The sequence below is a fragment of the Cherax quadricarinatus genome, chromosome 91, assembly GCF_038502225.1.
Source record: "Cherax quadricarinatus isolate ZL_2023a chromosome 91, ASM3850222v1, whole genome shotgun sequence".
NCBI classification, from domain to species: domain Eukaryota; kingdom Metazoa; phylum Arthropoda; class Malacostraca; order Decapoda; family Parastacidae; genus Cherax; species Cherax quadricarinatus.
The window spans coordinates 13757356-13776205 of record NC_091382.1 but is presented as its reverse complement, the minus strand read 5'-3'; the positions used below and the strand labels follow the sequence as shown (position 1 = coordinate 13776205).

General features: G+C 40.0%; 1 protein-coding gene across 1 annotated transcript in view; it reads left to right on the top strand.

Moving 5' to 3' along the window:
• The window catches only part of LOC138855365 (phosphatidylinositol phosphatase PTPRQ-like), a 122639-nt gene that overhangs the window by 80574 nt on the left and 23215 nt on the right, over nt 1–18850 (top strand). Inside the window, exon 6 of the mRNA XM_070104418.1 lies at nt 13627–13679. Coding sequence (XP_069960519.1) covers nt 13627–13661 — 35 coding nt within the window. The 3' untranslated portion in view covers nt 13662–13679. The remainder of the gene's footprint in view (nt 1–13626; nt 13680–18850) is intronic.

Here is an 18850-nt window from a genome sequence, read left to right as displayed (position 1 = left end):
CAAATCAAATACTTCAATAAACTTTCCCCAACACATCGATTACTTCAGTAAACATTCCCCAACACATCGATTACTTCAATAAACATTCCCCAACACATCAATTACTTCAATAAACATTCCCAACACATCAATTACTTCAATAAACATCCACCAACACATCAATTACTTCAATAAACATTCCCCAACACATCAATTTCTTCAATAAACATTTTCCAACAAATCAAATACTTCAATAAACTTTCCCCAACACATCGATTACTTCAATAAACATTTTCCAACAAATCAAATTCTTCAATGAACTTTTCCCAACACATCAATTACTTCAATAAACATTCCCCAATATGTCAATTACAGCAATAAACATTCCCAGCATATCAATTAGTCTCCTTCCAGTGCTAACATTTTTGCTCATTAAAAACGTTTATCTTGTACACATATATTTATTTAAAATCAATGACATTTCCAGGTATGTGATACATTTTACTTATTAGGATATTAATGCTTCCAGCATTACAATAATTACATTTTACATAATTAAGTGATTAAAATAAATAAGGGAATTCTAGGGAATATATTATTTCCCCCTGCGAGCTATCACCTTTCAAAAGTCACACCAACATTACACACATATATTTCCCCCTGCAAGCTATCACCTTTCAAAAGTCACACCATCATTACACACATATATTTCCCCCTGCGAGCTATCACCTTTCAAAAGTCACACCAACATTACACACATATATTTCCCCCTGCGAGCTATCACCTTTCAAAAGTCACACCATCATTACACACATATATTTCCCCCTGCGAGCTATCACCTTTCAAAAGTCACACCATCATTACACACATATATTTCCCCCTGCGAGCTATCACCTTTCAAAAGTCACACCATCATTACACACATATATTTCCCCCTGCGAGCTATCACCTTTCAAAAGTCACACCATCATTACACACATATATTTCCCCCTGCGAGCTATCACCTTTCAAAAGTCACACCATCATTACACACATATATTTCCCCCTGCGAGCTATCACCTTTCAAAAGTCACACCAACATTACACGCATACACTACTTTATATATATTATTATCCCCATCAGTTATTACACACAAATCACAAGAAAATTATCAAAATTTGCAACAGAATATGTAAATGAAAGTGAAGAAAGAATGTGTACCAGTTCATTTAACTCTCAAACCAATCATGTTACTAACTTCTAAATTTTCAAATGATAATCAAATCCAGTAAAATAGTCGCTTGATATAATACACAGTCAAATATCTAAACTTCCTAATGTTTGTGAGAACATAAATCTGCTTTTAAAAAGATACCCAGAACATACCAGGCAAGTAATTTTGTCAACCAATCACCATCGTCGCACAAACTGTGTTAATTTCATCATGATAATAGCGTTTACTGTTCTTACTATGTGTGAGTTGTCAGATGTTAGTCTGCCTAGCAGAAAGTGTAGCACAACTGCTGAGTTGTCAGTTGTTAGTCTGCCTAGCAGAAAGTGTAGAACAACTGCTGAGTTGTCAGATGTTAGTCTGCCTAGCAGAAAGTGTCCCACAACTGCTGAATTGTTAGTTGTTAGTCTGCCCAGCAGAGTGTCATACAACTGCTGAGTTGTCAGATGTTAGTCTTCCCAGCAGAAAGCGTCACACAACTGCCGAGTTGTCAGTTGTTAGTCTGCCTAGCAGAGAGTGTCACACAACTGCTGTATTGTCAGTTGTTAGTCTGCCCAGCAGAAAGTGTTGCACAACTGCTGAGTTGTCAGCTGCTAGTCTGCTCAGCAGAAAGTGTCACACAACTGCTTAATTGTCAGATGTTAGTCTGCCTAGCAGAAAGTGTTACACAACTGCACAGTTGTCAGATGTTAGTCTGCTCAGCAGAGAGTGTCACACATCTGCTGAATTGTCAAAAGTTAGTCTGCCTAGCAGAAAGTGTCACTCAACTGCACAGTTGTCAGCTGCTAGTCTGCTCAGCAGAAAGTGTCACACAACTGCTGAGTAGTCAGCTGTTAGTCTGCTCAGCAGAAAGAGTCACACGACTGCTGAGTAGTCAGCTGTTAGTCTGTTCAGCAGAAAGTGTTGCACAACTGCTGAGTTGTCAGATGTTAGTCTGCTAAGCAGAGAGTGTTGCACAACTGCTGAGTTGTCAGATGTTAGTCTGCCTAGCATAAAGTGTCACACAACTGTTGAGTTGTCAGATGTTAGTCTGCCTAGCAGAAAGTGTCACACAACTGTTGAGTTGTCAGATGTTAGTCTGCCTAGCAGAAAGTGTCACACAACTGTTGAGTTGTCAGATGTTAGTCTGCCCAGCAGAAAGTGTCACACAACTGTTGAGTTGTCAGATGTTAGTCTGCCCAGCAGAAAGTGTCACACAACTGCTGAGTTGTCAGATGTTAGTCTGCCTAGCAGAAAGTGTCACACAACTGCTGAGTTGTCAGATGTTAGTCTGCCTAGCAGAAAGTGTCACACAACTGTTGAGTTGTCAGCTGTTAGTCTGCCCAGCAGAGAGTACCACACAACTGCTTCCTACAATTATACATACAATGAAATACCCTCTATAACAAGAGGGTTTTTCCATATATTTTACAGAATTAGATGTCATCCAGTTTTTTAAATTATGTACATTGTTGATATGAACTATATAATAATAATAATAATAATAATAATAATAATAATAATAATAATAATAAAATAATAATAATAATAATAATAATAATAATAATAATAATAAAATAATAATAATAATAATAATAATAATAATAATAATAATAATAATAATAAAATAATAATAATAATAATAATAATAATAATAATAATAATAATAATAATAATAATAAAATAATAATAATAATAATAATAATAATAATAATAATAATAATAATAATAATAATAATAATAATAAAATAATAATAATAATAATAATAATAATAATAATAATAATAATAATAATAATAATAATAATAATAAAATAATAATAATAATAATAATAGTAATAATAATAATAATAATAATAATAATAATAATAATAATAATAATAATAAAATAATAGTAATAATAATAATAATAATAATAATTGTTATTATTATTATTATTATTTTATTTATATAGTGGACCCCCCGAATTTCGTGATTATTCCATTCCATAGAGTCTGCTGAATGACGAAATTGCCGAATAGTGAAACCATTTTCGCTATAAGAAGTAGTGGAAAAGAAATTAATCCATTCCAGATACCCAAAAATATTAAAAATAATATTTTTTCACACTAAATAAAGATTTACATGCAGAAAACGATGAGAAAACAAGTTCTACATACACATACATTAAAATACAACATATTAACATTACACTTACGTTTACTGAAGACTTCTACCAAGTCCTTACTGGGGTTTCTTCACTTGTTTGTTTTTTAATGACACTGTGAATAACTTGAGAGTCACTGGACCCCTGTCGCACAAAATATCTGTCCAGAGAGCTCTGTTTCTGGCATTTCTTTAAGATTTGTCTGTAGTGGGACACAACACTGTCGTTGTACATGTTGCCAACACGGCCTGCAACAGCTTTGTCAAGGTGAAGATCATCAATTAATAATTGTACTTCAGTCAACTTTGCAAAAATGTCCTTAATCTTTGAAGAAGGCACCTTTCTTCATCTCTCTTCCTCCTCCTCTGCAGCAGTTTCTTGAGTTGTGGGCTCTTGCTATGGCAGATGAAGCTCTTGCAGCTCTTTAGTGGTTAACTCTTCATCATGGTCCTCCACCAACTCTTCCACATCCTCGAAACACACATCCAGCCCCACGGAATTCCCCAGTGACACAATACTTTCCACAACTGGCATGGGCTCCTTAGGGTCTGCCCCAAACCCTTCAAAATCCCTCTATTGTACACATTGTGGCCTCAATTTTCTCCAAGCAGAATTCAAAATCCTGCAAGTCACTCCCTCCCAAGCCTTACCTATAAGGTTTATGCAACTGAGGATACTGAATTGATTTTTCCAGAACTCTCTTAGGGTCAATTCAGTGTGTGAGGTCACTTCAAAGCACTTTTGAAACACTGCTTTGGAGTACAGTTTTTTGAAACTTGAAATGACCTGTTGGTCCATGAGCTGGAGGAGAGGAGTTGTATTAGGGGGCAAGAACTTCACCATGATGAAACTAAACTCCTTCACTATTTGCTCTTCTATGTCTTGAGGATGAGCAGGAGCATTGTCCATTACCAGAAGGCTCTTGAGTGGCAATTTATTTTCCAGGAGGTATTTCTTCACACTGGGGCCAAACACTTCATTAAACCAGTGAAGGAAAATTCTCCTTGTGATCCATGTCTTACTGTTAGCCTTCCACTTCACAAACAAATTACTCTTGGAAACTCTGTTTTTCTTGAACACTCTGGGATTTTCAGACTGATACACCAGAAAAGGCTTCACTTTGCATTCCCCAAAAGCATTACTACAAATAGGAGAGTTATCCTGTATTTCATAGGCTTGTGTCCTGGGGGTGCCGTTTCCTCGTGCGTGATGTAGGTCCTCTTCAGCATTTTCTTCCAAAAGAGGCCTGTTTCGTCACAATTGAAAACTTGTTGGGGTTTGAATTCTCCAGTGTCTATGTACTCCTTAAACTCCTGTACAAGCCTCTCAGCCGCTTTTTTGTCAGAACTGGCAGCCTCACCATGCCTTACCACACTGTAGGCCACTACGCTTCTTAAATCTCTCAAACGAGCCTTTGCTAGCCTTAATATCACAAAAATCACCACTCGTTACAGACATTTTCTTTATGAGATCGTCAAGCAACTGCCTTGCCTTTTCACATATTATCAACTGCATAATACTATCTCCTGCTAACTGTTTTTGGGAAAGCCACACCAACAATAACCTTTCTACTTCTTCAAGGGTTTGCGATCTTTCTTTTGTCAGCATATCTACCCCTTTTGCAACAACAGCACACTTTATTTCCTTTCCCTTCGACATGATCGAAGTGATGATTGAATGGGGTTTGCCATACATCCTGGCAAGTTCTGTAACACGCACTCCACTCACATGTTTTTTAATCATTTCCTTCTTGAATTCGATCGTGTTCCTCATTTTCTTTACAAAATGGCTGGCACTAGCTTTCCTTGGGCCCATGGTGACTTATTTAGCAGTTGCAAGTACAAAAAACAATGGATTATTAAGAAATTTATTGTATGAACCCGTGGGGTGATGGGCAAGCCTGGTAAACAGTGGCACACTGAGTGTGAATAGTGCAGGAGACTGGCTTTATGTGTGCGGTGATGGGTGGACGTGTACCGGACGGTCGCCGAATCAAAAGTCCAATCACAAACTGCGAAGCTAAATTTTGCTGAAAAACCTTGCTGAAAGTTGGATTTCACGCCGAACAGGGGGAGTCCACTGCATTATATTTTTATTATTATTAAAAGATAATGAGTGCTGGCAACAATATAAAATCAAGGTGGCCCTGACTGGTTGCTACCAACATATTATATCAAGGTGGCCCTGACTGGTTGCTACCAACATATTATATCAAGGTAGCCCTGACTGGTTGCTACCAACATATTATATCAAGTTGCATCTGACTGGTTGCTACCAACATACAGTGGACCTTCAGTTAACACCTGCATCAGATAATGCCAAAATCGGATAACGCCTCAATTTAGCATTAAAAAAATTGGCTTGGATAACATCTAAAAACTCGGTCAGGAGCTTTTGTCCCAATCGTGTCCACACGGCGCCCTGAGCGGGCCCGGCCACTCACCCCGTGTACCAGCCAATGTGTCATTGTTTACAAGTCATTGAGGATGGTTCCATGCATACATGCAATATATTTTGTATTATTCCATTGTTTTTAGTGTTCGTAACTGCTAAATAAGCCACCATGGGCCCAAAGAAAGCTTATAGTGCCAACCTTGTGGTAAAAAGGGTGAGCTGAACCATCGAATTAAAAAAGGAGATATGAGAAAAGTACGAGAGTGGAGTGCATATCTCGGAGTTGGAAAAAATATACAACAAACCCCATTCAACCATCACTACTATCTTGCACTACAAAAAGGCAATCAAGGAAGCTGTTGTTGCAAAAGGTGCAAGTGTGCTTGCAAAACAGAGATCCCAAATACTCAAAGGTGTGGAGAGACTGTTGTTGGTGTGGATAAACGACAAACAGTTACCAGGAGATAATATTTCTCAATCAATAATATGTGAAAAGGCAAGGCAGTTGCATGACGATCTCATTAAGAAAATGCCTCCAAATTCTGCTGCAGCTGATGAATTTAAGGCCAGCAAAAGGTGGTTTGAGAAATTTAAGAATCGTAGTGGCATAGACAGTGTTATAAGGCATGATGAGGCTGCCAGTTCTGATAAAAAAGTGGCTGAAAAATATGTGCAGGACTTTAAGGAGTACATGGACGCTTAAAAATTAAAACCCCAACAAGTGTTTAAGTGTGACGAAACAGGCCTGTTCTGGAAGAAACTGACGAACAGGACCTACATTACTCAGGAGGAAAAGGCACTCCCAGGACACAAGCCTATGAAAGACAGGCTAACTCTAATGTTGTGTAGTAATACTAGTGGGGATTGCAAAGTGAAGCCTTTACTCGTGTATCACTCTGAAACTCCTAGAGTGTTCAATAAAAACAATATCGTCAAGACTAAATTGTGTGTGGTGTGGAGAGCAAACACTAAGGCATGGGTCACTGGAGACATGTTTACTGGCTGGTTCTATGATGTGTTTGGCCCAACTGTGAAACAGTACCTCCTGGAAAATAAATTGGAACTCAAGAGCCTCCTGGTAATAGACAATGCTCCTGCTCATCCTCACGACTTGCAAGAGCAAATTGTGGGGGAGTTGAGCTTCATAAAAGTAAAGTTTTTGCCTCTTAATACCACTTCTCTCCTAAAGCCAATGGACCAGCAGGTCATTTCAAATTTCAAAAAACTGTACACCAAATCAGTGTTTCAAAAGTGCTTTGAAGTGACCTCAAACACTGAATTGACCCTAAGAGAGTTCTGGAAAGATCACTTCAGTATCCTCAGATGCATAAACCTTATGGGTATGTTTTGGGAGCGAGTGACTTGCAGGACTTTGAACTCTGCTTGGAGAAAATTGTGGCCCAATGTGTACAAGAGAGGGATTTTGAAGGGTTTGGGGCTGACCCTAAGGAGCCCGTGCCAGTTGTGGAATTTATTGTGGCATTGAGGAAGTTCACTTGGTTGAACATTAGTGGCGTGAATGTGGAAGCACTGGTGGAGGACGACGATGAAGAGCTAACCACTACAGAGCTGCAAGAGCTTCATGTGCAACAGCAAAAGACCAAAGCACAAGCATTTCCTTCATAGGGAGGAAGAGAGATGGAGGAAGTTGCCTTCTTCAAAGATTAAGGAAATGTGTATAATATTTAGAAAGTTGCAAGTATTTATAGGTGAATATTACCATGACACAGCTGATGCAAGCCGTATTGGCAACTTGTAAAATGACACTATTGTGGCCCATTTTATGGAAATCTTAAAGAGACATGGGAAACAGATTTCTGGACATATATTTTGGGCAACAGGGGTCTAGTGACTCTCAAGCTGGTCCTAGTGGCATTAAAAACAAAGAAGGGAGGTAACCCCAGAAAAGGACTTGTTTCCTGAAGTCTTTATGGAAGGGGCTTCCCCTTCCAAACAATAGAACACCTGCATCCTTTGCCCTTCTTCCATCTCATCAATCATGAACAATTCCACAATAAAGGTAAGTGGCATTTCAGTAATATTTATTGTTAGGTAAGACACATATGCAACAGTTAGGTATCTTTATTGTGAAACGTTTCGCCTACACAGTAGGCTTCTTCAGTCAAGTACAGAAAAGTTGATAGAAGCAGAAGATACTTGAAGACGATGTAATCAGTCCATCACCCTTAAAGTTTTGAGGTGGTCAGTCCCTCAGTCTGGAGAAGAGCATTGTTCCATAGTATGAAACAATATGGAGAAGAAGTGACGGGATGGAGCTTTTTTATAGCGCCAAGAGGTGAGACGTAGGCCACTAGGAGAGGTAAGAACTCAGATGTTGAGAAGTCAGGTCCCTCTCAAATCCAGCCCCTCTCACTAGTGGAAGTTGTCGAAGTTGATTGCAGATCTGTACCAAGATACCCTTGTGTTGCAGTGTCTGACAGATTGAACATTAAAATGGTATAAAATACCGACAGGTTGTTAGGTAAGACACATATGCAACAGTTAGGTATCTTTATTGTGAAACGTTTCGCCTACACAGTAGGCTTCTTCAGTCAAGTACAGAAAAGTTGATAGAAGCAGAAGATACTTGAAGACGATGTAATCAGTCCATCACCCTTAAAGTTTTGAGGTGGTCAGTCCCTCAGTCTGGAGAAGAGCATTGTTCCATAGTATGAAACAATATGGAGAAGAAGTGACGGGATGGAGCTTTTTTATAGCGCCAAGAGGTGAGACGTAGGCCACTAGGAGAGGTAAGAACTCAGATGTTGAGAAGTCAGGTCCCTCTCAAATCCAGCCCCTCTCACTAGTGGAAGTTGTCGAAGTTGATTGCAGATCTGTACCAAGATACCCTTGTGTTGCAGTGTCTGACAGATTGAACATTAAAATGGTATAAAATACCGACAGGTTGTTAGGTAAGACACATATGCAACAGTTAGGTATCTTTATTGTGAAACGTTTCGCCTACACAGTAGGCTTCTTCAGTCAAGTACAGAAAAGTTGATAGAAGCAGAAGATACTTGAAGACGATGTAATCAGTCCATCACCCTTAAAGTTTTGAGGTGGTCAGTCCCTCAGTCTGGAGAAGAGCATTGTTCCATAGTATGAAACAATATGGAGAAGAAGTGACGGGATGGAGCTTTTTTATAGCGCCAAGAGGTGAGACGTAGGCCACTAGGAGAGGTAAGAACTCAGATGTTGAGAAGTCAGGTCCCTCTCAAATCCAGCCCCTCTCACTAGTGGAAGTTGTCGAAGTTGATTGCAGATCTGTACCAAGATACCCTTGTGTTGCAGTGTCTGACAGATTGAACATTAAAATGGTATAAAATACCGACAGGTTGTTAGGTAAGACACATATGCAACAGTTAGGTATCTTTATTGTGAAACGTTTCGCCTACACAGTAGGCTTCTTCAGTCAAGTACAGAAAAGTTGATAGAAGCAGAAGATACTTGAAGACGATGTAATCAGTCCATCACCCTTAAAGTTTTGAGGTGGTCAGTCCCTCAGTCTGGAGAAGAGCATTGTTCCATAGTATGAAACAATATGGAGAAGAAGTGACAGGATGGAGCTTTTTTATAGCGCCAAGAGGTGAGACGTAGGCCACTAGGAGAGGTAAGAACTCAGATGTTGAGAAGTCAGGTCCCTCTCAAATCCAGCCCCTCTCACTAGTGGAAGTTGTCGAAGTTGATTGCAGATCTGTACCAAGATACCCTTGTGTTGCAGTGTCTGACAGATTGAACATTAAAATGGTATAAAATACCGACAGGTTGTTAGGTAAGACACATATGCAGCAGTTCATGGACATTGAGAGTGACATGACTTTTGCCGGGTGACATAGCCATGAGTGAACTGATGTTGAAGTCAGTCCTCTCTCACTAGTGGAAGTGTCGAGTCTGATTGCGATCTGTACAAGCCTTGTGTTGCAGTGTCACAGATTGACATTAATGTATTCTGACAGGTGTAGTAAACTATGCATTAGACTTTATTGTGAAAGTCGCCTCACAGAGCTCTTATCAACAGAAGTTGATAGAAGCAGAAGATCGAGCGTTATCAGTCCATCACCTTAAAGCTTGGTGCCTCCGATCGAGACATTGTTCTAGCTTGAAACAATATGGAAGAAGTGCGAGGACTTTAGCCAGAGTGAACTAGGCACGAAGACAGATTTGACGAATAGCCTCTCAGCCAGCTAGGGAGTTGTCAGTGATTGCAGATTGTCGTACCTTTACAAGGCCTGACAGATTGAACATTGGTTATACATTGTTATAGCATAATGTCAATCTGTCACTGCAAAATAAAGATACCTAACTGTTGCATATGTGTCTTACCTAACAACCTGTCGGTATTTTATACCATTTTAATGTTCAATCTGTCAGACACTGCAACACAAGGGTATCTTGGTACAGATCTGCAATCAACTTCGACAACTTCCACTAGTGAGAGGGGCTGGATTTGAGAGGGACCTGACCTCTCAACATCTGAGTTCTTACCTCTCCTAGTGGCCTACGTCTCACCTCTTGGCGCTATAAAAAGCTCCATCCTGTCACTTCTTCTCCATATTGTTTCATACTATGGAACAATGCTCTTCTCCAGACTGAGGGACTGACCACCTCAAAACTTTAAGGGTGATGGACTGATTACATCGTCTTCAAGTATCTTCTGCTTCTATCAACTTTTCTGTACTTGACTGAAGAAGCCTACTGTGTAGGCGAAACGTTTCATAATAAAGATACCTAACTGTTGCATATGTGTCTTACCTAACAACCTGTCGGTATTTTATACCATTTTAATGTTCAATCTGTCAGACACTGCAACACAAGGGTATCTTGGTACAGACCTGCAATCAACTTCGACAACTTCCACTAGTGAGAGGGGCTGGATTTGAGAGGGACCTGACCTCTCAACATCTGAGTTCTTACCTCTCCTAGTGGCCTACGTCTCACCTCTTGGCGCTATAAAAAGCTCCATCCTGTCACTTCTTCTCCATATTGTTTCATACTATGGAACAATGCTCTTCTCCAGACTGAGGGACTGACCACCTCAAAACTTTAAGGGTGATGGACTGATTACATCGTCTTCAAGTATCTTCTGCTTCTATCAACTTTTCTGTACTTGACTGAAGAAGCCTACTGTGTAGGCGAAACGTTTCATAATAAAGATACCTAACTGTTGCATATGTGTCTTACCTAACAACCTGTCGGTATTTTATACCATTTTAATGTTCAATCTGTCAGACACTGCAACACAAGGGTATCTTGGTACAGACCTGCAATCAACTTCGACAACTTCCACTAGTGAGAGGGGCTGGATTTGAGAGGGACCTGACCTCTCAACATCTGAGTTCTTACCTCTCCTAGTGGCCTACGTCTCACCTCTTGGCGCTATAAAAAAGCTCCATCCTGTCACTTCTTCTCCATATTGTTTCATACTATGGAACAATGCTCTTCTCCAGACTGAGGGACTGACCACCTCAAAACTTTAAGGGTGATGGACTGATTACATCGTCTTCAAGTATCTTCTGCTTCTATCAACTTTTCTGTACTTGACTGAAGAAGCCTACTGTGTAGGCGAAACGTTTCATAATAAAGATACCTAACTGTTGCATATGTGTCTTACCTAACAACCTGTCGGTATTTTATACCATTTTAATGTTCAATCTGTCAGACACTGCAACACAAGGGTATCTTGGTACAGACCTGCAATCAACTTCGACAACTTCCACTAGTGAGAGGGGCTGGATTTGAGAGGGACCTGACCTCTCAACATCTGAGTTCTTACCTCTCCTAGTGGCCTACGTCTCACCTCTTGGCGCTATAAAAAGCTCCATCCTGTCACTTCTTCTCCATATTGTTTCATACTATGGAACAATGCTCTTCTCCAGACTGAGGGACTGACCACCTCAAAACTTTAAGGGTGATGGACTGATTACATCGTCTTCAAGTATCTTCTGCTTCTATCAACTTTTCTGTACTTGACTGAAGAAGCCTACTGTGTAGGCGAAACGTTTCATAATAAAGATACCTAACTGTTGCATATGTGTCTTACCTAACAACCTGTCGGTATTTTATACCATTTTAATGTTCAATGCCCTGACTGGTTGCTACCAACATATAATATCCAGGTGGCCCTGACTGGTTGCTACCAACATATTACATCAAGGTTGCCCTGACTGGTTGCCACCAACATATTATATCCAGGTGGCCCTGACTGGTTGCTACCAACATATTACATCAAGGTGGCCCTGACTGGTTGCTACCAACATATTATATCCAGGTGGCCCTGACTGGTTGCTACCAACATATTACATCAAGGTGGCCCTGACTTGTTGCTACCAACATATTACATCAAGGTGGCCCTGACTGGTTGCTACCAACATATTACATCAAGGTGGCCCTGACTGGTTGCTACCAACGTGTTACACCAAGGTGGCCCTGACTGGTTGCTACCAACATATTATATCCAGGTGGCCCTGACTGGTTGCTACGAACATATTACATCAAGGTGGCCCTGACTGGTTGCTACCAACATATTATATCCAGGTGGCCCTCACTGGTTGCTACCAACATATTATATCAAGGTCGCCCTGACTGGTTGCTACCAACATATTATATCCAGGTGGCCCTGACTGGTTGCTACCAACATATAATATCCAGGTGGCCCTGACTGGTTGCTACCAACATATTACATCAAGGTGGCCCTGACTGGTTGCTACCAACATATTATATCAAGATGGCCCTGACTGGTTGCTACAAATATTATATCAAGATGGCCCTGTCTGGTTGCTGTCAACATATTATATCAAGGTGGCCCTGACTGATTGCTACCAACATATTATATCAAGGTTGTCCTGACTGGTTGCTACCAACATATTATATCAAGGTGGTCCTGACTGGTTGCTACCAACATATTATATCAAGGTTGTCCTGACTGGTTGCTACCAACATATTATATCAAGGTGGCCCTGACTGATTGCTACCAACATATTATATCAAGGTTGTCCTGACTGATTGCTACCAACATATTATATCAAGGTTGTCCTGACTGGTTGCTACCAACATATTATATCAAGGTTGTCCTGACTGGTTGCTACCAACATATTATATCAAGGTGGTCCTGACTCGTAGCTACCAATGTATTATATCAAGGTGACCCTGACTGGTTGCTACCAACATATTATATCAAGGTTGTCCTGACTGGTTGCTACCAACATATTATATCAAGGTGGTCCTGACTCGTAGCTACCAATGTATTATATCAAGGTGACCCTGACTGGTTGCTACCAACATATTATATCAAGGTGGTCCTGACTGGTTGCTACCAATGTATTATATCAAGGTGACCCTGACTGGTTGCTACCAACATATTATATCAAGGTTGTCCTGACTGGTTGCTACCAACATATTATATCAAGGTGGTCCTGACTCGTAGCTACCAATGTATTATATCAAGGTGACCCTGACTGGTTGCTACCAACATATTATATCAAGGTGGTCCTGACTGGTTGCTACCAACATATTATATCAAGGTGGTCCTGACTGGTTGCTACCAATGTATTATATCAAGGTGACCCTGACTGGTTGCTACCAACATATTACATCAAGGTGGTCCTGACTGGTTGCTACCAACATATTATATCAAGGTGGTCCTGACTGGTTACTACCAACATATTATATCAAGGTGGCCCTGACTGGATGCTATTAAGATATTCAGATCAAACTGGTCAGGGTGAATTACTCTATGAGGATTACCTGTTTCTTCAAGTTTGAATTTCATAATGCTTTCGTATACTTGCTTATGTCTATGCAAAATATATATTTTTTTTGTAAATACCTATTATTAATTTCCAGTATTTTACTTTACTAATGTAGTGATTATTTAAAATGTCAACTTTTCTTTAATATATATTTTATCTTTCTACTTCAGAGATGTACAAAAACAAGAATATTCAAGATGTATAAGATAGCAACATAATGATGGTAAGATAGCAACATAATGATGGTAAGATAGCAACATAATGATGGTAATGTATGAAGAACTATATGCATTGTGTTGCATTTATCCTAACCCACCAACACTGTGAATTATGTGTGTTGTACTGCATTTATCCTGACCTGCCAATACTGTGAACTGTGTGTGTTGTGTTGCATTTATCCTGACCCACCAACACTGTGAATTATGTGTGTTGTGCTGCATTTATCCTGACCTGCCAATACTGTGAACTGTGTGTGTTGTGTTGCATTTATCCTAACCCACCAACACTGTGAATTATGTGTGTTGTGCTGCATTTATCCTGACCTGTCAACACTGTGAACTGTGTGTGTTGTGTTGCATTTATCCTGACCCATCAACACTGTGAACTATGTGTGTTGTGCTGCATTTATCCTGACCTGCCAATACTGTGAACTGTGTGTGTTGTGTTGCATTTATCCTAACCCACCAACACTGTGAATTACGTGTGTTGTGCTGCATTTATCCTGACCTGTCAACAAAGTGAACTGTGTGTGTTGTGTTGCATTTATCCTAACCCACCAACACTGTGAACTATATGTGTTGTATTACATTTATCCTGACCTGTCAACACTGTGAACTATATGTGTTGTGTTGCATTTATCCTGACCTGTCAACACTGTGAACTATATGTGTTGTGTTTTTCATTTATCCTGACCTGTCAACACAGTGAACTATATGTGTTGTGTTTCATTTATCCTGACCTGTCAACACTGTTAACTATATGTGTTGTGTTGCATTTATCCTGACCTGTCAACACTGTGAACTATGTGTGTTGTGCTGCATTTATCCTGACCTGCCAATACTGTGAACTGTGTGTGTTGTGTTGCATTTATCCTAACCCACCAACACTGTGAATTACGTGTGTTGTGCTGCATTTATCCTGACCTGTCAACAAAGTGAACTGTGTGTGTTGTGTTGCATTTATCCTAACCCACCAACACTGTGAACTATATGTGTTGTATTACATTTATCCTGACCTGTCAACACTGTGAACTATATGTGTTGTGTTGCATTTATCCTGACCTGTCAACACTGTGAACTATATGTGTTGTGTTTTTCATTTATCCTGACCTGTCAACACAGTGAACTATATGTGTTGTGTTTCATTTATCCTGACCTGTCAACACTGTTAACTATATGTGTTGTGTTGCATTTATCCTGACCTGTCAACACTGTGAACTATATGTGTTGTGTTGCATTTAGCCTGACCTGTCAACACTGTGAACTATATGTGTTGTGTTGCATTTAGCCTGACCTGTCAACACTGTGAACTATATGTGCTGTGTTGCATTTATCCTGATCTGTCAACACTGTGAACTATGTGTGTTGTGTTGCATTTATCCTGACCCGCCAACAATGTGAACTATGTGTGTTTGTTGTATTTATCCTGACCTGTCAACAATGTGAACTCTATGTGTTGTGTTGCATTTATCCTGACCTGTCAACACTGTGAACTATATGTGTTGTGTTGCATTTATCCTGACCTGTCAACACTGTGAACTATATGTGCTGTGTTGCATTTATCCTGACCTGTCAACACTGTGAACTATATATGTTGTGTTGCATTTATCCTGACCTGTCAACACTGTGAACTATATGTGTTGTATTACATTTATCCTGACCTGTCAACACTGTGAACTATATGTGTTGTGTTGCATTTATCCTGACCTGTCAACACTGTGAACTATATGTGTTGTGTTTTTCATTTATCCTGACCTGTCAACACAGTGAACTATATGTGTTGTGTTTCATTTATCCTGACCTGTCAACACTGTGAACTATATGTGTTGTGTTGCATTTAGCCTGACCTGTCAACACTGTGAACTATATGTGTTGTGTTGCATTTAGCCTGATCTGTCAACACTGTGAACTATATGTGCTGTGTTGCATTTATCCTGATCTGTCAATACTGTGAACTATGTGTGTTGTGTTGCATTTATCCTGACCTGTCAACAATGTGAACTCTATGTGTTGTGTTGCATTTATCCTGACCTGCCAACAATGTGAACTATGTGTGTTTGTTGCATTTATCCTGATCTGTCAACAATGTGAAATCTATGTGTTGTGTTGCATTTATCCTGACCTGTCAACAATGTGAACTATATGTGTTGTGTTGCATTTATCCTGACCTGTCAACACTGTGAACTATATGTGCTGTGTTGCATTTATCCTGACCTGTCAACACTGAGAACTATATATGTTGTGTTGCATTTATCCTGACCTGTCAACACTGTGAACTATATATGTTGTGTTGCATTTATCCTGACCTGTCAACACTGTGAACTATATGTGTTGTGTTGCATTTATCCTGACCTGTCAACACTGTGAACTATATATGTTGTGTTGCATTTATCCTGACCTGTCAACACTGTGAACTATATGTGCTGTGTTGCATTAATCCTGACCTGTCAACACTGTGAACTATATGTGTTGTGTTGCATTTATCCTGACCTGTCAACACTGTGAACTGTTTGTGTTGTGTTGCATTTATCCTGACCTGTCAGCACTGTGAAGTATATGTGTTGTGTTGCATTTATCCTGACCTGTCAACACTGTGAAGTATATGTGTTGTGTTGCATTTATCCTGACCTGTCAACACTGTGAACTATATGTGCTGTGTTGCATTTATCCTGACCTGTCAACACTGTGAACTATATGTGTTGTGTTGCATTTAGCATGACCTGTCAACACTGTGAAGTATATGTGTTGTGTTGCATTTATCCTGACCTGTCAACACTGTGAACTATATGTGTTGTGTTGCATTTATCCTGACCTGTCAACACTCTGAACTATATGTGTTGTGTTGCATTTATCCTGACGTGTCAACACTGTGAACTATATGTGTTGTGTTGCATTTATCCTGACGTGTCAACACTGTGAACTATATGTGTTGTGTTGCATTTATCCTGACCTGTCAACACTGCCACAGTTTACTGATCTTGTCAGTATCTAGTGCAGTTTTAGAATGATCTTTAGCAGTTGTAAATTATGAAGACCTTCCTGCTTCCTACGAAGGATAAAGTCAGATTGTTTAGTTAACTTTGGCCTCCAGTGAAAGTTAGCTTCTTTAGTAGATTATAATAAGGGAATAGATAACTATGCTAAGATGAAGCCAAAACATCAGAGGATGTTGTAGTTTATTCATAACACTTTTAATATTCTTTAGTTTTACTTTTGAAATATTAAATAAATAAATTTGCTGGTCAGGATTGGTCGCTGTCAACATGCAGAACAAAATGGCCGAGGTTGATCACTACCAACATACAGACAATGATGGCCAATGTTGATCACTACCAACATACAGACAATGATGGCCAATGTTGATCACTACCAACATACAGACAATGATGGCCAATGTTGATCACTACCAACATACAGACAATGATGGCCAATGTTGATCACTACCAACATACAGACAATGATGGCCAATGTTGATCACTACCAACATACAGACAATGATGGCCAATGTTGATCACTACCAACATACAGACAATAATGGCCAATGTTGATCACTACCAGTGATCCACTAATCCAGATTGGCTCAGATTGTCTGGACTGACTGGATTTCATCCAATGATCGGATTCAAATGGCTTCGTTGATAACAATGTATCCTCTGACTTGTTTCATTAACTGACGGGGCTTTACGTGCCCGCATCAAACACCAGAACAGTTTACCTGGAGTTTACCTGGAGAGAGTTCCGGGGGTCAACGCCTCCGCGGCCCGGTCTGTGACCAGGCCTCCTGGTGAATCAGAGCCTGATCAACCAGGCTGTTACTGCTGGCTACACGCAAACCAACGTACGAGCCACAGCCCGGCTGGTCAGGTACCGACTTTAGGTGCTTGTCCAGTGCCAGCTTGAAGACTGCCAGGGGTTTATTGGTAATCCCCCTTATGTATACTGGAAGACAGTTGAACAGTCTCGGGCCCCTGACACTTATTGTATGGTCTCTTAACGTGCTAGTGACACCCCTGCTTTTCAATGGGGGGATGTTGCATCGTCTGCCAAGTCTTTTGCTTTCGTAGAGAGTGATTTTCGTGTGCAAGTTCGGTACTAGTCCCTCTAGGCGTATTTAATCATGTATCTCTCCCGCCTGCGTTCCAGGGAATACAAGTTCAGGAACCTCAAGCACTCCCAGTAATTGAGGTGTTTTATCTCCGTTATGCGCACCGTGAAGGTTCTCTGTACATTTTCTAGGTCAGCAATTTCACTTGCCTTGAAAGGTGCTGTTAGAGTGCAGCAATATTCCAGCCTAGATAGAACAAGTGACCTGAATAGTTTCATCATGGGCTTGGCCTCCCTAGTTTTGAAGGTTCTCATTATCCATCCTGTCATTTTTCTAGCAGCTGCAATTGATACAATGTTATGGTCCTTGAAGGTGAGATCCTCTGACATGATTACTCCCAGGTCTTTGACGTTGGTGTTTCGCTCTATTTTGTGGCCAGAATTTGTTTTGTACTCTGATGAAGAATTAATTTCCTCGTGTTTACCATATTTGAGTAATGGAAATTTCTCATCGTTGAACTTCATATTGTTTTCTGCAGCCGACTGAAAGATTTAGTTGATGTCCGCCTGGAGCCTTGCAGTGTCTGCAATGGAAGACACTGTCATGCAGATTCGGGTGTCATCTGCAAAGGAAGACACGGTGCTGTGGCTGACATCCTTGTCTATGTCAGATATGAGGATGAGGAACAAGATGGGAGCGAGTACTGTGCCTTGTGGAACAGAGCTTTTCACCGTAGCTGCCTCGGACTTTACTCTGTTGACGACTACTCTCTGTGTTCTGTTAGTGAGGAAATTATAGATAAAATACAGATTCAGAGAACTACTGTTAAGGTGATTATTGGTAAAAATACACAGTGATCCACAAACCAGATTCTTCCAGATTCAGGTGGATTCAAATGGTTTTTGTTGGAAATAAAGCCAAACTGGAAGATCTGTTACAAAAATTTAAATACTTCGAGGAATTATAGACTAACCAGTTAGGAGAGTTGTCAAGTATTATAAGATGACCACCACCATATAGATCTATGTAGTCTGCGGAAAGGGTAAGTGACAAAAACATTCCTGGATTGCTTGCAATCTCTGTGGTCAATGGTCCCACGGTACATGCAGGGATTTTAAACCAATGACCACA